At 34.2% G+C, this 25,032-nt stretch overlaps 3 protein-coding genes across 5 annotated transcripts; 1 reads left to right on the top strand and 2 right to left on the bottom strand.

The window, feature by feature from the left end:
* The first annotated feature begins 554 nt into the window (after positions 1 to 554).
* Positions 555 to 6,869, top strand: LOC115446930 (beta-mannosidase). Its single transcript, XM_030173777.2, has 12 exons — positions 555 to 786; positions 1,647 to 1,793; positions 2,402 to 2,550; positions 2,629 to 2,822; positions 2,966 to 3,224; positions 3,559 to 3,721; positions 3,847 to 3,972; positions 4,330 to 4,504; positions 4,605 to 5,178; positions 5,620 to 5,749; positions 5,967 to 6,355; positions 6,619 to 6,869. The coding sequence occupies exons 1-12, from the start codon at positions 675 to 677 to the stop codon at positions 6,856 to 6,858; spliced, it is 2,658 nt and encodes an 885-aa protein (XP_030029637.1). The 5' UTR covers positions 555 to 674; the 3' UTR covers positions 6,859 to 6,869.
* Positions 6,870 to 7,198: 329 nt separating this feature from the next.
* Positions 7,199 to 23,524, bottom strand: LOC115446911 (transmembrane protein 245). 3 transcript variants are annotated; one of them, XM_030173747.2, is made up of 14 exons: positions 23,008 to 23,524; positions 22,316 to 22,462; positions 21,081 to 21,309; positions 20,340 to 20,910; positions 20,001 to 20,172; positions 19,426 to 19,593; positions 18,717 to 18,909; positions 17,988 to 18,172; positions 16,990 to 17,124; positions 16,412 to 16,508; positions 11,779 to 11,950; positions 11,306 to 11,485; positions 10,702 to 10,728; positions 7,199 to 9,141 (listed from the first exon to the last, which is right to left on the bottom strand). In XM_030173747.2, the coding sequence occupies exons 1-13, from the start codon at positions 23,368 to 23,370 to the stop codon at positions 10,707 to 10,709; spliced, it is 2,634 nt and encodes an 877-aa protein (XP_030029607.1). In that variant the 5' UTR covers positions 23,371 to 23,524; the 3' UTR covers positions 7,199 to 9,141; positions 10,702 to 10,706. The 3 variants fall into 3 exon arrangements, with proteins under 3 accessions (XP_030029607.1, XP_030029609.1, XP_030029608.1); XM_030173749.2 differs by having other exon boundaries at positions 17,988 to 18,154; XM_030173748.2 differs by lacking the exon at positions 10,702 to 10,728 and having other exon boundaries at positions 23,008 to 23,523.
* Positions 13,175 to 15,380, bottom strand: LOC115446912. The gene is made up of 2 exons (XM_030173750.2): positions 14,926 to 15,380; positions 13,175 to 14,840 (listed from the first exon to the last, which is right to left on the bottom strand). Exons 1-2 carry the CDS (start codon positions 15,070 to 15,072, stop codon positions 13,365 to 13,367), a joined length of 1,623 nt encoding a protein of 540 aa, XP_030029610.2. The 5' UTR covers positions 15,073 to 15,380; the 3' UTR covers positions 13,175 to 13,364.
* Positions 23,525 to 25,032: the final 1,508 nt, after the last annotated feature.

Below are 25,032 nucleotides of genomic sequence, written 5' to 3'. Positions count from 1 at the left end.
TTAATAAAATATTTATATACATTGAAACATATACTTACTTACATAATAATATTGTAGGTACCAATAATCTTATAGGTATTGTTCAAAAGAAATATCTACTTACTCAATTATATGTAAATTATGTATATTTGTATTAATTAATTTTATTAATGTAAATCAATTGAATTTTTAACATAATTTATTCCGACTATAGCAAAATAGATTCTAATGCTCAGCGAAAAAGTCACCGACGGTCAAGGGCGGCTTTGCTTGTGTTTTCTATGAATAAAAATATTGGGAACCAAATAAATTCCTTCCCCCTACCTGATACCTATTTCATCGGCCTATTTTCATAAATATGGCCGATGTCCTGGTGATCAAGGGTGGTAATCAACCATCAGGTTGATGTGTACATTCGTTAGTATCTATATAGGTATATCTTACACTATAAAAATCGGCTCTAAGATTTACACATAACAAATCACTGCATTAAAACCTGTTAAAAAGGAAAGGGAGAGCAGATGTGTCCATTCACCTCCAATGCAAAAATGTTAAGTAACACAAATATGATACATTTATTGAAAACATTTCCTTATCGGCGGTCAGCAAATAAGGAGCATTGTTATTGTGTGCTCGTCCGTCGCGCGTAACGCCGTGACGAATAATTTATCGGTTGTGATAGCATTTGGAACAAAATGAAGACGTTTTATATAGTTTTTACGAGTATAGTACTAAATTTTAACAATGTATTTACTTCAGTCTTGGATTTAACTAACGCAGAGTGGACTGTGAGCAACAAAAATGAATGTGAGTATATACATATTGTAGGTACGAAGTTTAGTGACCGCATATGGAAATTTAACGAAATAAAATATCGGACACAATATTTATAAGAACGTATTTATATTATTAAACGCATAATTTTGCAAATCACTGTTCTGTTTTGACAATGTGGGTTTGTCTCGTGTATAAAGCGATATTTAAGTTTATTTGGATTGGATGTTGATAAGGTAAAATTTAAACAATAACATTTCTTAATTTTTCTAACCGTTTGAATTAAATAATCAAGTAATTGGCGACATTTTTTTATTACTGTTGATTGACGAAACGACCATGCCGCTCGCCTGATGGTAAACGATACGACTACCCATAAACAGTAGCAATACCACACAGATCTTAGAATTACAAAATATTTATTAATGGTAGGGGTCTCATATGTGAGAGTCTACCTTGGTACCAGTGTAACTACTGTACATAAAACTCAACATCTCCATGTCTCAGGATGGCGAACGCAGTGGAATACCAAATAATAATTTCTAATTCAAGTTGTTGCATGATGTATTTACTGTTTTTGGGCGGTCGTATCACTTACTATCAGGCAAACGACAAGCGCGTCTCGTCATTCAGTTTTAAAAAAACTGCTTGGCATTCCACTGCGCTCATTATCCTGAGATAGATGTTAAGCCTCATAATGCCCAGTAATAACATTGGCTACCATATCATTTAAACCGGAACACAACTGTGTATGCCCACTGCTGCTTGGCGTTAGAAATACACATTGCGATGGTCTACCCAGTAAACTTTAACTATAATTTAAATATGTACCTAAATATCCTAAATTGTTAGAAGGTTGAAAATAGAATGAGTATTTTCATGACAAATTGCAGCAATTAAGATCAGCGGCTCGGTACCTGGTGGCGTGTACACCGATCTGCACAAGGCAAGCGTTATTGGTGATATCCTGTCAGGTTTCAATGACGTGCTGACACGCTGGGTCGCCCACGATACATGGACTTATACAGGGAAATTTAATGGCAAGTATTTTGTATAAAGCGTTTTTCATATACCTTTCATTTGTTATTAATGGTTCCTTGGCTTCAGTGCAGCATAATATATCGGCTGATGACTAACTTGGTTTCGATTTCCAGGTCAAAGATTTATTGCAGGTTTTATAAGTAGTTTCATCTTGACTGAACTCGCCAGGGACGGCTGACTGCATACAGATTTCTAATCGCAAAAAGCAAGTTAAATTCATTCTGCAATATACGAAAAACACGTGTTGCCTTGATCCTAAATTAAACGGGAAAGAGAAGGGGAATGATAGTGACTTTTAAAATTTGTCATTACATATTTCTCGTGGCCGCCCCGCGTAAAAAGGCTTTCCCGTGACAAAAGTGATTAAAACGCCAGCGAAAAATTCCATTATTTCTTATGAGAGCCAATTACAGGGACAAAAATCTCAATGCCTAGGCAATAATAGCCTATGCACTAATTCAGAGCATAGTCTATGCCTGTGCCAAATTTCACCCAAGTTCATTCAACTGTTTCTACGATTACTTCTAATAAACTTAGAAACATCCAAATATTTTTACACACTTTTGTATTTATAATATTAATAAGAAGTAAGAATATATCTTTTCAGTAAACGAGTCGCAACTGAACAGTTTAGTTGCTCACATGGTATTCGAAGGCTTGGACACTGTTGCTTACATCGAGCTCAATGATCATCCAATTGGCACCACTAACAATATGTTTGTTAGATATGTTTTTGATGTTAAACAGCAACTGAAGGTTCGTACTGTTTGAAATAGCACCAATTAATGTTTAAATCCTTGAAATATGTCTATAATAGGAATTTCCATTTTTCAGCTGGGCGAAAACCAATTAACTGTGGTTTTTGAATCGCCTATAAAAGTAGCTAACAGTAGATCTGAGAAGTATTTTACAGCTCCAGCATGCGTACCAGACCAATATAATGGCGAGTGTCATGCAAACCAACTGAGGAAGATGCAAGCGTCGTTTGCTTGGGATTGGGGACCTGCCTTCCCCTCCGTCGGATTTTGGTAATTTGTTATATCTATATGGACGTAGCATTCTTCTTCTGATGGCCCTTCGGAGATCCTAGATTTGATTTCTAAGTCATGAAATACTTTGTATGATTTTTGTTGTGTTTAGAAAGTATGTAACAGATTCCCAAACTTTCCAGGAAACCCGTGACAATAGAGTTTTACAACAACATAATAATGAGATCGGTGACTACGCACATCGAAAAGGATGATGCGTTTTGGTATATTAAAATAACAGCTCATATTGAGTCAAGTAGAAATAAGAAAGATATAAAATCTTATATGAGTGCATCATTAAAATTAGAAGGCAATCAGAAGTACATTATAGGCAAGGATTTGGATATAAATACTAATGATGATGGAACTTCAAAAGCGGATCTTAGCATGACTATAAGTCAGGTATATATTATTTGTATTTGTAATTGAAATAGGTTTTGATAAAATCTGTCAACATACTTCATCAAGATGATATTTGCTAGTAGTTTGAACAACGGGAATAGGCATATTAATTAAAATGGATGAATCGGAAAACCTTTTATTATGTACATTTTGACAACCTCCTAATGCGTTTATGATATCTATTAAACCTTCTACTAGTTATAAGGATTTGTAGGCTCTTCTAGTAGGTTACTTAGTTAAAACTTTAAACAATTATTCATTTATTTGAGATGAAAATTCATAAAAAAGTAAAATATAATCAATTCGGTTAATTAAAACAAATTCGTTATTTTAGAATATCGTCAAACTGTGGTGGCCTAATGGATATGGTGATCAAGCTCTTTACGACTTGGATGTATATTTGTCAACTATCAATGACGGAGAAATATCTCACAAGCATCTGCAAATTGGCTTTAGAACAATAGAGTTGGTAGAAGAGGATGCAACTAAATATTTGGGTACGTATTTGAATGAGTACTGATGTTTTGTATGTTATTTGTTTATAATATTTCAAAACTCTTTTGAATATTTAAGATGGACATATTAATAAAAGTTAATAATATTTACGAACAACCATCTTCAGGTAACACCACAGCTGGTCAAGGATTGACGTTTTACTTCAAGGTAAACGGGTACCCACTTTTTATGAAAGGCTCAAACTGGATACCGGCACACATTCTTCCAGAACTCGGCAGTGATAGAAAGAGAAGTATGGGTTCTAACTTTCATAAATCCATATTACTACATGATATTCCCACGTCACAGCTTCGGATTGTGCTATTTAAGTCGAACAGATAGCGAAGAGTATTAGACAAAATAAAGATAATAATTTTTAATTTTTAAGACTTTATAAGAAGAAGTCATATATTCGTATGAAACCACACTAACTAGTAAAATTAAACGCAATAGTCGCTATGTGACTATTCTTCGAATTGTTACCAAAAACCTTTAAAATTTTAATAAGGGCCCAGCCTACGTATCGTTTGTGAAAAGAATAATACTTCACTTTATATTGATTTGTTTGCAATCAATACATAATCCCGTATCATTGACTTTATATTTGCAGTTGATGACTTGTTAACTGCCGCAAAGGATGTACACACGTCCATGATAAGAGTGTGGGGCGGTGGAGTGTACGAGTCAGATTATTTCTACAGAAGGTGCGACCAACTGGGTATATTAGTGTGGCAAGACTTTCAGTTCGCATGCGCCATGTATCCAATCGACACAGAGTTTTTGAAGTAAGTTGTATTTATTTTAATGGAGATATATAGGTGAATTACTTTCGTAAGAACGGTTTTTATGTTAGATAATAACTAAAATTAATGTAAATATTTGTAGTTCTGTTAAAACTGAAGTAGAACAAACTGTGGTACGCTTACAACATCACCCGTCGATTGCGCTGTGGGCTGGTAACAACGAGAACGAAGCAGCGCTACGTGGTAATTGGTACACACGACCTCAAGAATTCCAAAGATATAAGGAAGAGTATATCAAATTGTACGTGGAAACTATACAACCTATAGTAAAATCATTGGATCCTGGTAGGAGGTACCTAGTTTCAAGTCCTTCAAATGGCTTGGAATCAGAAAGAGAGGGATATATTGCCAACAACCCTTATGACGCTCATTATGGAGACACGCATTACTACAACTATATGGCTGACAACTGGAATCTCAACATATATCCTTTAACTAGATTTGCATCAGAATACGGTGTACAATCGTTACCTTCTATATCGACATTGAAAACGGCCACGCAGGACCCTAAAGATCTTAGTTTTGACAGTGTATTCATACGTCACAGACAACATTTGCCAAATGGTTTCACTTACATGAAACAACAAATCGGGAAAAGATTGAAGTTGGACGAGAACGATACGAAGTATTTCGAAAAGTTTGTTTTCTATAGTCAGGTATGTAATATTTTGCTTAAGAACCACACACTCACAGCTTTTATCTCTTCTTTCATGAAGGTAGGGTTGTCCCCCACTGGTGAGCTGCTTCTGCCCCACTGGTGCCCCTACTTTGGTGATAGAGAGACACTTAATCCAGACTCCGGGCTGATACTGAGTAGAAAAACCCAATATCACTTTGGCCGATCTGGGGATCGAACCCGAGACCTCAGCAATGCCGTCGTACCGTAATACAACCACGCCACCGAGGCAATAGGCAATTTTGCTAAAGAAAGTTATAAAAATTTACAAGATGGAATTTTAATATGATTAATATCAAAATCACTAAAAGATGCTTACCGACAATCGTAATTAATTAGAACTACTTACTTACCTAAGAATTGTATAGATATAGCGAATAGAGGCATTATATGTTATGCTTCATTGATTTGAAAATTTCAGATATCCCAAGCAATGTCTGTAAAAGCTGAAACGGAATTCTATCGTCAAAATCAGGCTACCTGGCACACAATGGGAGTGATGTATTGGCAACTGAACGACGTGTGGCAAGCCCCCTCTTGGTCTAGTATTGGTAAGATAAAAAAAAAACTGTTTTTCTTATTGCTTTGAATGTTGAGACGAGCCCACCGTTCGCCTGATGGTAATATAACCGCCCATAAACAGCAGAAACACTATTCAACACCTTGAATTACGAAGTATTGTTTGGAATTCAACTACGCTTTTTAACTCGAATCAATTATGAGCACTATGTATAAAAGAATAAGAATTAAAGTGCATTTTATTTTCAGAGTACGGCGGTAAATGGAAAATGTTGCACTACTACGCAAAATCTTTCCTAGCTCCTGTACTAGTGTCTCCAAGATTGCTCCTTTCTGGCGATGTCGATGTTTACCTACTAAACGATAGATTTGTTCCGATAGTTAACGGAGAAATAACAGTTGACATTTTTAACTTCAGCAGTCTAATTCCTATTAGATCACAAACTTATGTCGTCCAAGCAGAACCTTTGAGATCCACAAAGCAGAATATAAGTATAAATTTGTGGAATGAACCTAATAAGGAAGAGATATTCGTTAAATTTTCTCTTAAAGCTGATGGAATTACATCGTCACCGTTTAATTTTGTATTTCCTAAGTCTTTGAAAGACGCTGTTGGATTAAAAGAGCCTCGTATACAGGTGATTATATGATAACTTTATTTAAAAGCATTATTAATTTCTTTATGTATTAAGTAATGGTCTAGAGATTATTATATTGATTTATAATCATATCCATAATAATATTAGACCTGTATTATATATTGTCTCACTGCTGGACACGGGCCTTCTCTACTTCTGAGACTTTCTCATGAAAGTCTTCGATAGTCATCAAAGCCTCATGGCTTTGATGACTATCGAATCTATTCCAATGTTTGAAAACGACTATTAATTTCTTGTTACAGATAAGTGTATCAAAACGTACAGAAGGAAGACCAGATAACGGTTTGCAATATAACGTGGATATTCGAGTAGACACCATTGTTTTGTTCCTATGGCTCGAAACCAATACCAATGATGGACATTTCGAGAACAATGGGTTCATTGTGACGCAACCTCATATCCGCGTGAAATATACAAGCAAAACGAATTTAACACCCACTGAACTGGAGAAGTTAATCACATATCAATATTACATAAACTGATTTTGTATTGACGTAGTTTTCATTTTGTATACATACAATTCCCTTAATAATGTTATTCAGTATTTAACAATATCCAGTCTTATTTATACAAATTTCGTAAAGCTATGCTTAGTTAAAACACAAATTTACTAAATCAGCTGTAAGTAAAAAACCCGCCATCTTGCGTCTTAATAAGGTTTAAACTAGGAATCAGTGATGTTTTTGACAGGTATTTAAGCAATTCTTAACCATCTCTTAACGCTAAAACAAGTTTATAAGTAAGACTGATCATTTCTTACTTTAGATTAATCATTGATTGAAAGGTATATTTTTAAATCAGTGTTAAATAAAAACAACAGAATTGCAAATGAATTGATTTATTTAATAATGCGAATATGCGTGCGTTTATTACGAACTAATTATAAATACCTGCAATACAATATCATACAATAATAAATCTAAATTAATCTTTGGACGACTCTTTATAAACTGGTAAGGGCTTTGCAGATTTTTCATTATTACCAATTTCTATATTTTATGATTATGTTATTTGTTTTAATCGTATATACTTGTGTTACATATTTTTAAGATTATAAAAATTCATAATGTTTAGGTATTTTTGCAATTTGCCTGTAAATTACTGATAGTACTTGATAATTATATTGTATTACAACATAATGTTGCAATCAAAAGTGTATTAGGTCATGATGAACACTACCATGACCATGAATCGTACACTTTTCTATGAAAATATAAATAAAAATAAATAGGCCAATTACTTCATTCTTATTAAACGATAATTTAGTAATCGGATATTTATTTTAACAATTTATCTCTTAAAATTAAACTATTTTTCTGATTTTATCGCGGTTTTAATATTTTAGTTTTACGTTTCGAAGTTTTTGCAGCCTTCGTGGTCACGGGGGGATTGAATTTTATCTCAAATAAAGCGCTTATTTAGAATGAAGTAACTGACCGCGACAGTCGATTTAAATATCTACCCTTTTTCAGAACGTCCATTAGTTTTATAAATAGCTATCATTACGACAATGCAACTAAGGGGTAGCTTGTGAGCTGTATCATTTTGTTACAAACATATCAAGTTTATTTAGAACTTGTGTAAACATAGCTCAGCCTGTTAATTCTAATTTAAATTTTAGATCCATGTTGTAATACTTCATTTTTAATTTCAGCTTATTTGCAATGTTAAAATGTTAACAACTTAACTATGACTACACAAATAAGTTGTTTTACACAACACAATAACTAAATAATCAATAAGGCCGTAACCTCGCAACGTACCTTACAGCGATTAACATCAAATAAGCACCATTTTTTACAACTAATCACATCAAATTTCGTAGAGACCCATGGTTGCAGATCCTAAAATTTTATCGCGTTACAAGAAAAAATAATAAATAACATAAACAGACTAGAAGCGAGCATTGATCAGTCATAGAATTAAATTACAAAATTTTACTGTCACAAAAAAATAAATATCGATAAATAAAATAGCGTTTAATACATTATAATTCCTAATACCGTGCAATACGGTTATTTATTCTATGCAACTTTCTGGTTAGATGAAGCGAATTATTTTATCACTGGAAATCCACGGACAGATACTAAAAAGCATTCACACAAGCCGTGAGAAGACGAATGTCAATTATTTTAAAAAGCTTGACTTTTTGTGACTAAGCGCCATTGTAACTCTCGTTTTCGAGGCGTTACTTGAACAAAGCATTTCAATCATATATTTATTTTTTTAATTCATAATAATTAGGGTGAATATTCATATTGGAAGATCTTCTATTTTGCACAAATGGTTGTTTGTTAAACACAAAAATATCTACAAAATAATAGCTTCTTATACAGTTTAGTAAAATTACATATTTATTGTTAAGAGAGCATACAAAATTAGCCTCTATTTCGTATAATTTTTTCTTTGGAAAAAATCCTATTTAGTAATAATCGTTATGAATTTCTTTAATAATGTGCAAAGTGCAGTTGCATTTTGATTATTTTACGTCACAAACAACTAATGGAATTATTCATATCGAGCTAAGCTCAACCATCTAGTGCATATCTAGATGTTTTATTACCTAAAACACTTAAATTAGTTCATAAGAAGCAATCGTTAGTGTTTTTTTTCACAAACTAAAACGTTTTTAGCAAGTTGTACTGAGATTATCCGCCGTCAAAATATTACGTACTACGATGTTTGAACATTGCTTTTAAAATTGACACTAGATTGGGTCATAATATTAGTAGTTCCATGCAAGCCATCACAGATAAGCACCGAGTCTGTAAAAAAACATCAATTTGTTAATAAATATTATAAATAATTATACATAAGTAAATAAAATTACATATAGAAGAGGCTCGACATACAACATATAATATAAAACGCATTTACATGAATAATATCCACTAACCAATACCTAGCAACGTTTTAAATTCTGAATGTTTATCTAGTCCATTGAAAAGTTACATTCGGGGTGGCGTTTTTTAGAGGACGCAATTTTCTTTTTTTGAAGTGTAGGGGGGGTCAGTGTAAAGCTAAAACCAAGTTTGTGGGGTCGCCACCCTTGTCCCACGGCCGCCATCTTGAAAATAGGGGTTGAAATGGTTTTTACGATGTATCACTTAAACTATTTATCTGACAAAAAAAATGTATAAACATTTTTTGTTGCAAATTAAATTCTCTACAACTTTGGTCCAGCAACTTCTTGTCGTAGAACTATAAATAAAAAAGTTATAAAAGAAAATGTTAAGAAATTCAATGTTAAGCAATGTCCATTGCAACGTCATCAGAACGTGTGTTTATAAGGTTCATAATACTTTTTTTTGTACTCAAGTACAAAAAAAAGTATTATGTACTCAAGTACAAAAAAAAGTATTATGAACCTTATAAACACATGTTCTGATGACGTTGCAATGGACATTGCTTAACATTGAATTTCTTAACATTTCGCTTATAACTTTTTTATTTATAGTTCTACGACAAAAAGTTACTGGACCAAAAAAGTTGTAGAGAATTTAATTTGCAACAAAAATGTTTATACATTTTTGTCAGATAAATAGTTTAAGAGATACATCGTAAAACCATTTCAACCCCTATTTTCAAGATGGTGGCCGTGGGACAAGGGTGGCGACCCCACAAACTTGGTTTTAGCTTTACATTAACCCCCCCTACACTTAAAAAAAATAAAATTGCGTCCTCTAAAAAATGCAAGGTAAGGCCTAAAAAATGTAACATTTCAATGGACTAATCAATTTAGGTTGAATAATGTCTATGGCAAAAAAAATACAAACATTCAAAAATTTAATGTCAACCGCCAACACATTACAACAAATAAAAATTGTTTGTTTCAAACATTCATAATCTAAACTCAATTCATCTCTTAATTTTTAAAGTTTATAAGTGCTTTCATTAATTTATGATCGGCGTGCGGTCGCTAAATGACTCTCACTTGACTAGCGTGCTCGTGAGCGATGAGCCAACAGCTAGCGTCGTCTGTACACGATCGAAGTAATATTTCTAAATCACATAAATGCGCTTAGTGTCCTTAAATAAAATATTAGAGTTGCGTAATGGCATAGAAAAATGATTTCCTTTGACGAAGAAGTCATGCAGCCATAGATGCAAGAAGATAATATATTGCATGCTAACAAATCGAACAGTACTTACCGTAGGAAGAATATTTGATACTACTACGTTGTATCACTAATATATTTGGATAACATTTTATTACCATGGTCCCGTACATGAAAATTGCTTTATATAGCGTACAAAAGGTGCTTAATAATTAAAAATCGTGCATACATTAACGTTGGGTAATACTAAGCGAAAATTATACACACCTTATTTAAAACAGTCCCAATAATGACCTAAATCAACAGAAAAGTTATAAAATGTCTCGTCTACAGTACTGTAAGTTTAAACATGAAAAATTATATTATTCACAACAGAAACACGACTAAACTGTTACACTACGGAAGGCACGTCAAACACATAATCTCATTATGTACAAGAATAGTGAAAATATTCAATAATACGTGTAATTAATACAAAATACATTTCGAATAACAAAATATACACAAATATTTCGATCAAGAAAATTCAGAAACACAAACATGCTTCAATATTACCTTTCAAATATTAATCATCGACCAGCTTGTTGTATCCTATACGAGTATTACGTAGCATAATATGAAAATTTACAGCCCATTTCAATGTACTTTCTAATCTCTTACTTTGAATTAAAAGCAAGAACCAATCAAAAGAAGTTTTCTGTCACGCAACATTATTCTGATTGGTCCATTTTCACAAACCATTAGAACGCAGCGATTGTTCGTTTTTTGAAATAAGTAAGTGTTCGCTTTTTGAAATCGGCCGTTAATCACATAAAAACAGGTGGGAAGCTATATTCAAAATGGCGGATATCCTTAATAAGAACGTATTTACCTGACGCGCGAGTGCAAAGCGGCTCGCTCTTCGGACGGCGTGTCCCTGAGGAACGTGGAGGACAAATTGAGGACTACCATGATGCAGCACAGGAGTAGAGGGCCGAGGATCGCGCCTTCAGGACCCAGGTAGAAAATACCGCCGGCGATAGCCAAACCCGTCACGTAAGGATGACCGCCGCTATAACGTAATACATAATAGTTCATTTACATATCGGATATAAAGGATTTCTTAAAAATGACTAGTAAATGCAGGTAGTATATTGATATTATCGAGAGATAACTCCTCTTATTGATCAACATTTTAACCATTATCATCAGGTAGAGTGAAGTGAAGACACTTAGCTGTGCCCGGATAAAAATACCAATATCGGTATCAAAGTAGAACGATATGAAGAAGGCCTTTTATTTTTTCTTCGTGAGCAGTGTTGACAGAAGTAATGCTTATGTATCTTTTATTCTTTACAAACTTACTCTTTAATCTCAGCATAAACCGCGGCATCGAGAAAAGCGATGGGTGCTGCTTGGGCTAGCGGTAGGAGCAGGGCAGCTAGGGGTCTGCCTTGAAGCCACACGTCTAATGCCGCTGGGATCCCGGCCAAGTACGGCCCGAGGAATGGCGCGGCGCCTAGCACTGCCGCGAGTACTGCAACATAATATTATATTGACAAAGGTCATATTATATGTGGTCATTTAAAGGGGCATGAAATCATCAGACGGGCAAGTGACCCCCACGATGTGTGCTGCTCCTGCACTTTATATTTAAAAAGTTCTGCATACCCCTGAACAGTGCTCGATGTTATAATTCCAATCCCTAGTATTTGGGTCGCCTACTATTTCCTTCACATCCTTAACAGATGCGCTTTTATTTTATACTTAGCGGTAGAAATAGATTTATGATGATAGATATACACTCGTATAAAAGGGATCAACCTTCTACTTAAAATTTCTTAGTTAATGTGGTATAATGTTTTTCAATTAATTGGCCAAGGGTTTTGTTACATGTAATCTTCTATTTTATTTAATACGCAAAATTGAAATCATTTTGTGAAAACACCACTAATGTTCATCGATTAATGACAGTTATTCATTTGACAAAAACTGATGTAGTAGTTGTATCGTTATCTCCCTCCCACACACGCACCGTTGTGACGATGACGTAAGTGTAAATCGTGCATTCTTTATCTGTCATTGGACACTGACCCTCTCTATCAGATTTGTAAGGAATATTTTTGTTTTGTTGTTGAGTAACTTAATTTTTTAGACAAGTTTAATAACTCAATATAGTTTTTAAAGTTAGATATTATAAGGAACAAAAATTTGGTTACAATTAACATCAAATCGACAATATGTTATCTTTACTTGGGTTGTTTAAATTTTTTTATAATGTGAATATTATTTCGATAGTATTGTAATGAAAAAGCCAGTAATATTATTGATTCTGTACCTGTCTTTCTAAAATACATAATATATTAATTTGTAACCAACACTATTATATAGATCATTTAATAACAAAACATGTTGATAGTCCAGATTTTTCAAAATGACCTTTAATTGTTTTTTTGTAACAATCATTCGTAATTCTGCATATTCCCGCCAGTTTGGCTACGTAAATGCATTTAACGAATGCTCAAGAGCTTTTGCTCGTGGGTGGGCCTTAAGGAATACTTATGCTTGATAAAGACGATATTTTTCCAAATAAAAATATGCCTAACGATACTTAAGATAAGTAGTTCCACTGTATTTGTACAATAAAATTCTTATCTACTATAATTGCGGATTTCTCCATTAGCGTATGTAAATTGATAATGATGGGTCTTAATTACAAACTTTTTGTATTATTTATATTAGCACAAAATGAGACAATCCATTGATGTTATTTTTTAATACAGTAATTGGATGATTTCATTGTTATTAAATTTATGAATAATAAACAAAAAAGATTGTGTTCAACGCGCTGTGTCTTTGTAAGACAATAATTATATCAAAATTAATATTATTGGAATAGGTATGCAAAAAAATGTTTGTGTGTATTATTTATTACCAAATAATAACGACAATTAAGTTTTCTTTTTCTTATCGTTAGGCCTCGGCGGCCTCAACTGAGCGTACACGTATTTATAGAAATCTAAAGCTTTTTGTCTGTCGTACGCCACGTTGTTCCTGCACTGAGTCCCCGTGCAACGACTTATGTATTCTTCATTGGGCTGAACTTTAGGCTCCTCTGTAGGCCTTTTGTGAGACGTGCTCGTACTTCGTAGAGTCTCGACAAAGTCTTTGGATGAGTCAAAAACAACTTTTATAGCCGTTCTGTTGGTCATGTTTAAATGGCTGTCTTTCAGAAGGTCGTCTTTATTTATAGCTGTCATGGCGGCGCTGGCGTCTCCGTTAGGCGAGTTCGCTTGTCGTATTAAATAAAACGTTGGAGCTGGTTCGGTGACATCCTCGTCGGTTGTAACCTCGTTGTTAGTCGCCTGCTTATCGTTATACAGGAGGCACATGACCTGCGGGTCAAGGTTTACTTGACACATGTCGCTTTCTAATAATAGCTTTACTATATCGACAGGCAGAAGGCACGGCGCTGACAAACACGTATTGTTATTAGCTGGATCGAGTACCAAATTGTTGAGCTCCACGCTAGATGTCCTCGAGTTCAAAAAGGCGATGTTCCGACACGTGCAGTCGAGGTAGTTGTTATTAAAGGCGACAGTCGCGCCCGGAGACTTGCAACTGTTATAATCGAAAATTAAAGAATGTGGTTCGACTCTCTCTATTTTATTTCCTGAGAATTTAAATTGTTTTCTAACTGTTCTTTTCCTCAAACACTTCACATTGGCGAGTGCGTTACTCTTAAGAACAGCAATGTCGTTTCTTGAGATATCGACATAGACCGCTTTCGCAATCAAACCACTTATATCATCAAATCTATTGTCAATAATTCGTAAAGTGTCCGACGTTATGTTTATAGAATGAGTAATTACGTCACTAATTGTATTTTCGGATACAATCGTCGTCGCACTTTGGACCGTAATGGCTTTGTGTCGGAGATTTTCAATCTTGCTATTCAGTATGGAGAAGACTGTATTGTCGTAGCCTAAGATGGCTTCTATTGCTTGGTTTTGTATGTCTCCTATAGTGACGTTGTCGAACTCAATACTTTTCACGCCGCCCACGTTATGAATCGCTCTCGTGTTTATCGAGTTTATCTTAGTGTTGACGACGCGAATCTTTCTCAAGGTCGCAGAGCCCAAACATTTCATTTCATTTGGTGTGCTCGGATTCTTAAAAAAATTCCTTGGCAACGATATTACTTCACTTACATTTTCTATCGTCACCTCCGGAGGTGTTTGTAGTAACGAAGTATTAGACAGAGACACAAATTCCAACCGTTCGATGTCCTTTATTTTGAATCGTTGGAGACGCGACGCTCTCTGTAATATTGGACAGTCCAAAACGATCCTTAAGTCTTTGCAATTTTGCACCGTCACGCTCGTTATGTAATCCGTGTAAAAGTCTTTTAGATGTATGATAAAGTCCTAAAACAAACAAAATTGTCCCTTAGTATTTCGTTATACAATAATATATAATAAATTTTATATTTAACACATAACTTATACTTACATTACTCCTGACGACTGAACAGCTGTACACAATATCATTGTTCATACAGGACCATTCCGGGTTCTGACAACTGGTGAAGTTTATTCTCACACCGATAGCTGATTGCAGAAACACAGCGGAGACCAATAAAATATTCGCGTAAGCCATTCCAGACTCGATGGCGTCCTTTTCTCACTGCGCGTACAGATTTATCAACACACACAATGTAACGCGCGCAATAAAAATGTCACATCTGTTGCGAATGAACATCATCCCAAGATAATTCCCCGGCTAACGTTGGACCGAGAAATGGTTGTTTTTTATCAGTTTGCACTATGCTAATTGTAAGTTTATTGACTGCGGATTCTGGTTTGTAGTAAGTATAGCGCGGGAATTATTTACAGAGCGGACGCCGACGTAAACTGAAGAGTACACACCGATCTAGATAAACCTAAATATTGATGTGCATGTGTGGCGTGCCGAGTATTATCTGCTTGTAATTTTGTATACTAAAAGGTCAAGTTACTTGATATTACAATTTATGTGTAATTATCGCTGGTCCGTTCATCCTGAATTGATGTTATGTAGGTTATAACATTATCAATACGTAAGACAGCTCAGATATATTCCTGTTTCCTTCATAATTTACATCTCTACTAATAGCTATTCATAAATTCCGTTAAATATACAAGTATGATATATCAAATAATGTATTGGTAATAGTATGGTGGACCTTATTCCGTGGTGATATGGTTGTGTTTGTAAAAAAGGCAGAATTAACAGATCCTCAAGATACCTCGGGGCCGTCCCGTATGCAAATGTCACCGCGGGTTTTGGTTGGTATATCGGTGTAGGGTACATAGGCTTAGGAACTTGGTCCAAAGCGCGCTTGGATGATGCTGTGTTCCTGAGTGTCGACATTGGGCCGTAAAACCAGTGAAACCAATATAACCGTTAAACTCACCCCCAATAGTGGTAGCATAAACCCCCGAATAAATATATAACAGGTCATAAAGAATAATTAATAGAAGAAAAATATATAACTTGTCGTAAAGATTAATCATGTGAAAAGATGGTTGTAACACACACACACATCACGCTTTTATTCCAGAAAGGGCAGGCAAAGGTGCATCCACTTCTCGCCATGAGGTGGTTTGATATTTGTTTACATTTCTGAAACTGGCTGATGTAATAAACTATACGTAGTGACCTACGAACATACCTGGAAGACATCACTTGTAACGATAAGTTCAATGTACACCATAGATTTACGGAAATTGTATTAAGTTTATTTGATGAATTTTATAAATGGTTATAATAAAGAGTGAATGAATGAATGAATCTCTCGTAGTCGAATTTCGGTCACGGTGGCCAATCTCAACAGAAATCAGAATGCACAGGTGCACTCTCTGTTCTTTCACTAGCATAGTCCGAATAGTCTAATACAATATGACCTGTGAGACAACGTCACAATAAAAAGTATTTGTATTGTATTGTAGTGACTTACCTGATGGTAAGTAGACCACTTTAGCGCCAAACAGATTGTGCACGAGCCACGTCCATAATCCGTAGAACAATGCCATTTTGAAGGAAGCCCTGAACACCTAAAGAGATAATCCAATTAATTCATCTTTAATAAGTTATAAAACCTGTTTTCGCGGCCCTTGCGTGTGAATATTAATTTACAGTGACGAAGGATGAAATTTTCCGAAAGGGACCCGACACGACTTTATAGGTATTAATATAAATAAATGCCGTCTGGAAAATGTTCTAATGATAATTAGATTTTTCATTATTAAAGTTTTTACATAAATTACGAAAGGGAAGCTGGCAGGAATCGGGTTATATGGACCCTTCGCTACTTTTCCTTTAAATTTTTTGCTTTATATATTTAGGCAAAATTTTCACAAATGACTCAACACAATTGGCTAGTATGAGCTCGCATTTCTTTTCAGCTCTGAAACCTTTTGCCTAACTATTGATCTGTTACTATATGCCAAAATAATTTACATTTTAGTCTCTATATCTAATGATGTATGTCCTATGTTGCTATTTTTTTTTGACGAATGTACGATTTTTAATTACCTGATTGATGGCCACCGAGAGAGCTATACCAAGCCGCGGTCCGAAGTTGGGTTGTACTTGTGTGATCACTTCCACTGGCTTGTAGAGGGCGTTGCTTGACGCCAGCAGATAGAACAGGGTCGTGAAAAATACCACCTGATAATAATACACAGAATTATAATAGAATTTTTTGAGGACAATAGTTAAGATATAGAAGAAAATGTTTTAGGTATCGCTCCTTCAGCGAACGATTTACTATTTCGACTTCATAGCAACTCGTTTATCTGAATTTATTTCATGCGTTCAGATACTTTAGACTATTAACAATAAAAAAGGTAGGAAAGAATTTTTAATTCAAGATTATTTACGATTTCAATGTTAGTAAATTTATGCCACTAAATAATAATATGTTAGGATTAATTTTTTACCCTCTCAAAAATTATTACATTTATGAATTTTGCTGGTGGTAGGATATATTTTATATCCGTCCGGATAGCGATCACCGCACACTAGGTGTTAAAACCCGCCATAGTGGTCCTCATACGTGTGTCGCGATCCAGTATTAGCCTATGTATATTCAGTTCTAACAGGTCGGCATAATAGTGTCGACTGCCGAGGCGTAATCATCTCTCGTCATTCGACATTTTACTGGACCCCACCCCACTTACCATCAGGTGCAGTGGCGCCACTTGTGCTGTGCTCGTATAGAAAAAGGAGCTTGGGTAGAAACCCGATAAACACACGTCCATTAATCACGTGATGTTTTTTAGTGGCCTTTTCACTCCCTTCCTCGTCCTGGTGATATGTGGGGAGCTTTAAGACTACCCTATCCCCTACTTCCCAAAATCCCGTGATTTTTTTTTGGTACAAAGTATATTGCAATTTTTAGATTAAATCGCGCGATCAACGCAAAATAAATACAGGTGTCTCATTACCCGAACCCCCTTTCGAGCCTCACGTGGTTAATGGTCGAGCCCTAAGGAGCTGAGTGTGTAATGTGTAGTGCCGCGTGAACTCACGAGGTTAATGAACATGTTGATGATGGCGCTCCCGCCGCCGAGCAGCACCGACGTGAAGGCGCCGAGCGAGCCCGCCAGCAGCGACACGTTGCTCGCCAGCGGCACCCACACGCTCTGTGCGATCGCGCTCAGGGTGCCCACGTTCGCCTGGACCCACGCCACGATGCCTGAGTAGTCCAACAAACCTAGAGGGATTCAGTGTGGGCATTTGTTAACTTGTTAGCACATTGTGTACACAATGGAGTTAAAATATAGACAGTTTAGTAAATGGTGTATGAATGTTTGAACAGATCAAAATTTGAGATAAGTGTATGTTGCAAGGATTGGTACATTTTATGGTTTATTATGAAAAGACATAAAATGCTATATTTTTTATTATTGTACAATTTACTGCGATTAATGTACGGAGGTGTATGTACGTATAGATGTATGTAAGATAATGAATCGAAACTAAATCTCGACACTGATGTTTTGAACATTTGTACATATAGAGAGGGTAAAAATGCTACGTTTGATATGTATTTACAATCAAACGACGAAAAGTGCAAGAAACAAATATTGGCACATCAATAAAGATCTATTTTATATGGCGTGTTTGGAAAGCACCACTGACATTGTCAGATTGATAAAAAAATATTTGACTCCTAAAGATGCAATAACTAGTTATTGACTCTTTAAATTTTTCACAGCGACTTTTTCTAATGGCAGGTGATTGCAACAAACCCTTACCTGGAGTGCTGGACACGTCGTTCACAAAGTTATCCCACGAGTCTTGTATGGCCGTGCCGTCGACCTGCGGCCCGATGGAGGCCGCGAAGTGACCAGACACCCAGCTCTGGTACACGCGGTCCCATATCTCTAGTATTTGTTCCTCAACCCGCGCGACTTTCTCCGGATCGCCTTCTTTAAGTACGCTTTTAACCTATACAATTAAAGAATAAACGTTAAGATTCCTGCCTACTTTGCAATTCAATACAATGTATGTAAAACTTACGTATCTTTGAATCTGTCCAATAGAATGCGGAAAGAATATTTTATATGTTAGCAAGCTTATGGTATATAGGCCTGCATTATTTAATTAATATTTCCTATAATAGTAATATCTTAAATAGGTTTATAATTTTCGTTGAAAAATTAATATATGATATTATTATGACAGATTGACCTCACAAAATATGAAAAAATACACCCTAAATTGCAATTTTTATATTTGAAGTTTCTAGTATTTAATCTTTATTAATAAAAAAAAAAATACAAAATAAAAATATATATAAAAACATAACATAATAACATTTCTTTTTCAAGTATTCTAATAAGTTTGCAAATACTGTCATTTCTGTAAACTTCATTGGTACTTTGGAAAAAAAAATGTATAGATTGGGCTTAACCCAATGGAAGATGGAATACCATAGAAAAAAAATGATAGTTCGCGACTGACCGTGGTAGAGATGCCCTCTCTGCCGTAAGTGTACGCGTTGTCGATGAGCGACTCGAGCTTCTCCTCCCATCCCTCCGGTAGATAGGCGTGAAGCTCGCTGTTCTGAACGTACGTGCTGTTCAGCAGGCTGCCGCTCAGTTGCACCACCACTATGGCTTCTGAGTATATCTTAAAAAAATATTCACAAAATAATGTTTTACTATTTTACCAAAACAAATATATATATAAAAATAATTACCTACTAATTTCGTTGTATTTTTTTAAAGATAATGCGATTTTATGTTTTTTTTAAATAGGTCATTAATTTTTTTCTTAGATTTCTATCTTTTTGTATGACGGCAAGTTGTAACATTATTCAAATAACATATTATGGCTGATGCCTATTTAGCGAAAAGTATAACAAATGTAATAACACCACAATATTATTTTATGTATAAGAAAAATAATTTTTATTTTAAGTTTTTATTGTTGGCTGTGATCATTGCTAAAATATATAATAATTATATATTTTAGCAATAATATAGTATGCCATAGTAATAAATAATAATTATGTTTAAATTAAGCCTAAAACATACCTGTATACAGATAAATACAGTAGCAATCGTGACGAACAGTATGAGTCCAACGATGACGATGCACGTGGAGACAGTATCAACAGAACTGTACGCCACATCCCTTGCACGGGCATTGAAAATGGATATCATCTTACCGATGCCGCGAATGTGTGCTGGAACTAATGCCGATTGCCTGCAACACATGTCAGTACTTGCATAGTCAATGGTTATTTCGTTTATAAAACCTTTATCTATTAATTTTTAATATTAGCACATTGAATACAAACAAGAGTAATAAATGATTATAAATAATTGTATTAATTTGTAACCAGATTCTATATTTAAAAAAAATATATTCACCTATCATTCCACCAACTCTTCAATTTTCCAGTAACATTGTTGTATTGGTTCTCAAAGAACAACCATACACCAAAGTAATCCAACAACTTCTTAATTATGTGAATAGCCAGAAAGAATAACATAACAGGCAACAACCAAATATGTTTCCAGACCAACATACAGAGGCATCCGAAAAATAACAATTTGAAGTATAATGCTGTCTCTTCGTCATTGTCAAAGTTAGTTTTCATATAATTTTCATCGAGAGATCGGTGTTTTAGCGATACGAAAAATCTACTTTCTGGTTTCATTTTAGTATTGGAGAGAGGCAGGGCTGACAAGGTGCGAGTTTTGTAAAGCATTTTAGGGTGTCTCGGAGAGCTTTGTATGGGTTCATTGCCAGTCCAACTCCCTCTCTTGGTAACTGTTTCTGGGGTGACTGGGGATGGAGTGTCCTTTTCTGGGGTCGACTCTTGTTCACTGACATCAGTTGGTGCTAATTCTGGAGCTTTTTCTTCATTCTTATCATCATTGATGTGGTGACTGTTTGTGAACACCCTGTGTAGTGCTATAAGGAAAGAAGCTTCGGGATCTGTAAATTAAATAAATAAATCTTAAATCATTATTATTATGAATATATGCAATATTTTGAACAGGACTATTTGTAGCTTCTTAAAAAAATAGGAAATTATTTTTTTATTGAAATCTTAGAAGTAATGAATTATTTTACTTTAAAATACCTATTTTCCTAGGAACACATACCTCGTAACTGCATTTTCTTGTGAACATCTTTAACTTCTAAAGCAAATCCAGTTATGCAAATAGCTTGTAACAATACAAAGGTGTATACTTGGATGGATCCAGTCAAGCTTGCTAGGAAACTTGTGATAACCAGCCAGAGGATTTGAGATGTGAACCGGAATATATTGGCCCTTTCTGGAGTCCATAATGTGTATACACTGATGATGTATGCCAAAACAAATGTCAATGTCTGTAAGTAAAAAAAATATATAAAGAATAAAAATTGAATTAATTTTATTATTCTTTGTAATACTAATATCGCTTTAAGCTCCATTTGAATGAACTTCTTTTCCCAAAGTAAAAGTGTTATCATAGAGTTTTTCAGGATAAATATTATCCCTTCCGATGGTTATTGGTTATTGTGGTTATTTCTAACAGATCCCCAAGCATACCCCCCCACCACTGACCAACTCAGTATATAAACACTGTTAATCACACTGTCTTATACACATTCGATAATAAAAGCATACCTTTGTACTACTACTATATACCGTATACTATATACCGTAATACTATGACTTGATGCTAACATATGGTTGCTAATACATGGGTAATGAGAAAATAAGACAAATAAATAACAGCTTTCTGTCAGCATAAGATGGAAAGATATATGCATGGAATAAAACTATCAGACAAAAACAGTGATGACAATAAACAAACTAAAATAAAAATAATAGATGTACAATAAACATGTTGGAAAGATAAATAACAATAGATACACATAACAACAGAATGGGTACAAAGAGAGGGAAAAAGGAGAAAAGGGAAACCTAGAAAAAGATATAGAGACAATTTCAAAGTCATAGATGTGTATATCATAAGACAAGTAAGAATAGGAAACAGATGTATGGAAAGGTTTAAGGATGCTCATGCCACAGAGGCGATTACTGCATAACACTTATTATTTATTTATTGAAATAGCACTACCACACATATAATCTTTTTTCTTAAGTTATAACTAAGATACAATTATTTTAATATTTAGATTCAACTCTTAATTCAAAGGTTGACAAGCTCATTGAGTTGAGCAAATTTTTTTTGTTTGAGACTAGGTTCAAAAACTGACAAAACTGTACTGCTTCAAACTATGTACAAAACTGAATATCACAAATAAATGTTACCAACCATCATTATGTAAAACGTTGTAGCAAATAATAGCAATTCTTATTTCATTTTATTCATGACTGGATACTCACTATGTATGATGTGCAAACATTAATCAGCAGGATAGTGGAGAAACTGATGAAGCTGGTCAGCTGCCAGAAGAGGCAGGCGAACCCTCGTGGCACCGAGTTGTACATCCATGGCAACACAAATATTGCACTAAGCAATGCTATCACAGTCTGCAATCAAAGATATTACATATTATAATAACTAATCAGTAAATAATTTATAGTATACAGTATAACTTTATTATACAGAAAATATTTCATGAGTAAATAGATGCTTTGTAAGTAACATTTTTTGATGCCATATATATTAAATTATCAGAAGTGTATATAGCAGGTACTGTTTAATTTTCATTAACAGCATGGATTACGTTTAGATACATATTCTCCTTATTGTAGATTCATTACATTACTGACAAGAATATTAATGACTCAACTTTGTTCTATTAAAATAACACACAGGAAATTAGTAACATGTTGCAAATATGGCATGAAGGTAAAATTTCATGTTTGGATTTGCCTTCTTAACAATTCAACAGAATACATTAGCTATAACATAGGAGAAATTAACTTTTTACCTCGTCTTCAATCAAGTATGATGTATACAATATGAAACGGATTATTTCAAGGAATAAAATTTGAATATTTTAAGAACTTCTATGGAGAATGCAACTTTATTAACAAGATGAATATATGAAGTGTAAAAGGAGATGATTTACCTTGTAATGCTCCCTGAATTGTTGTCCAACTGTGTCAGAAGCAAAATTGACCACATTCACAGGTATTACCAATAAACCGAATATCACAGACGTGTTCGACTTCTCCAAATCTTCAAACCATGACTTCAATTTCTTTGAAATTTTGTACTTGAATGGATGAAGCAAAGACCCAACAAGCAGAGCCCAGAATAATGGCTTGAAGAAAGGCTCAAGTATGAGAAAAAGCACGTAAACCGCAGCGCAACATACCGTTAATATAAAAAGGGCGAATGCGTTATAGAACCCATGTTTCATGGGTTTTTCATTACCTTCCGACAAACCACCTATTATATTGAAAATATTCTCGAACGGTGATTGTTGCATTGCTATACAAACTTAAAATGATAGGGTACACAAGTCCTACTCATAAGAAAATTTTCTATTCGTTGATCTAGTGGTAAACTTAAAAATAATATGAGATCATAGTTCTAATTTGATTCTGGAGATATTTTGTACTTGAATTTTTATCATTGGTAACTGACAGAAGGATAGACAATACAAAAGTTTGTTAGTGCGAAAGAAACAGCTTTTTTATGCTAAAAATACTACTTACTTTTACATTTCATTGATAGTAATTCCGGTTGATATTCTCCGTTATGCCGTAACACTGTGGTTTGTAAAATATCATCTCTTGCAATATTTTAATAAATTAGTCGCGTAAATATATATTTTATATATTTTTATCTACGAAAATGACATCATTTATTCATCTCTATACTCATCTCACACACTGACACCTAGCGGTAGATATTCTGTACTAAATACAGGAATCAGTGATCTTTGAATGATTATTGATTTCTTTCAAATCTTGGGAGTTTTTTCACCATGGGAAGAAGTGATCTCATCCAATGATTATTATAAAATGACGTAAATGATTAATATGTTAATTTCTATAAATAAACTGTGGGATCAATTAAGGCCTTCCCCCGAGGAAATAACTTAGAACATTCGTTCAATTAATTTACGGCGCATGAGTTATGGGCGGGAATATGTAAATATTAAGGAATATTTAATATAAACAAACAATTTTACGTCCTTTTGAATTTATAAACTACCAGACTCAACAATTTTAGTGGCATTTTTAGTACTTATGTAATTAAGAAATAAAAATTTTGATATTATAAAAAAAAAAAAAAAATTCACGTCGAATTGATAACCTCCTCCTTTTTTTTGAAGTCGGTTAAAAATTAACCAACCAAAGTAAAGATAGCATATTGTAGAAATCTTATGTTTATTTTGTTTTTATATCTAATCAATTTCGGATAGATAGTTTCTAAATATATAATTATCAGATCTCGGTTTTGCTGTAACCACTTCTTTAAAAGTATAGTTCGTTCTTATTAAAAATGAAGTACGATCGATTTTAACGTTGCTCCTCTTGTTTTTCTAAAGGTTAGAGTCAAAGTAATAATTGTCTAAGACACAAAACATAATAATCAGCTTTTCCTTTAAGGAATATTTTTTTTCCGATATTTTTTTTTAAAATTAGGTAAGTACATAAGCAATTTAAATAATTGTTGGCTGCTTGGTCATCGGAGGAAATCACAGGCATAGGTATTTTGTAAAGTTATGTAAATGAGTTATGGGCCGGGAGGTCCTAGGTTAGAATTTCAGGTCGGTAAACTAAACATTTCAATACTTGCCATCAAAATATAGATAATTATTATTTTTAATTCATAATATTGAAGCTTATGGGTGTAGAACTTACCTATTACTGTTATTACCTGTTTACAAATAAATTAATATTATCTACTTATTTATAAATAAATGTGAATACAAGTTATTCTTTCTATGATTTTTTTATATACTTACATTATTTTATGTAATATTATTAAACAGCTACCCATTGTTCGGGGAAACCCGCAAGCCGGGAATCCTTCATAAAAAAAATCCCATGGCTACTATGAGTTGGCGAATTATGTGTGATACGCGCACATCAATCTAAATGAGTTGATTATAATAAGCAGCGATGAAGTGGAAAATCGA

The sequence above is a fragment of the Manduca sexta genome, chromosome 13 (genome assembly GCF_014839805.1).
Source record: "Manduca sexta isolate Smith_Timp_Sample1 chromosome 13, JHU_Msex_v1.0, whole genome shotgun sequence".
Classification (NCBI taxonomy): Eukaryota; Metazoa; Arthropoda; class Insecta; order Lepidoptera; family Sphingidae; genus Manduca; species Manduca sexta.
The sequence above is the reverse complement of the archived record's forward strand: the minus strand, read 5'-3'. Positions and strand labels throughout refer to the sequence as shown.

Bases quoted from the DNA above. Each gene is read 5' to 3' on its own strand.
- LOC115446930 (XM_030173777.2), top strand. From the start codon at position 675: ATGAAGACGTTTTATATAGTTTTTACGAGTATAGTACTAAATTTTAAC. The intron at 1,794-2,401 runs GCAAGTATTTTG...ATATCTTTTCAG, and splicing joins TTATACAGGGAAATTTAATG to TAAACGAGTCGCAACTGAAC. The intron at 2,823-2,965 runs GTAATTTGTTAT...CAAACTTTCCAG, and splicing joins TTCCCCTCCGTCGGATTTTG to GAAACCCGTGACAATAGAGT.
- LOC115446911 (XM_030173747.2), bottom strand. From the start codon at position 23,370: ATGCAACAATCACCGTTCGAGAATATTTTCAATATAATAGGTGGTTTG. The intron at 19,594-20,000 runs GTATGTTTTAGG...TATTTTTTTAAG, and splicing joins CTGTATTTATCTGTATACAG to ATATACTCAGAAGCCATAGT. The intron at 11,486-11,778 runs GTAAGTTTGTAA...ATTACGTTATAG, and splicing joins GTTTATGCTGAGATTAAAGA to CGGCGGTCATCCTTACGTGA.
- LOC115446912 (XM_030173750.2), bottom strand. From the start codon at position 15,072: ATGGCTTACGCGAATATTTTATTGGTCTCCGCTGTGTTTCTGCAATCA. The intron at 14,841-14,925 runs GTAAGTATAAGT...TGTTTGTTTTAG, and splicing joins GTTCAGTCGTCAGGAGTAAT to GACTTTATCATACATCTAAA.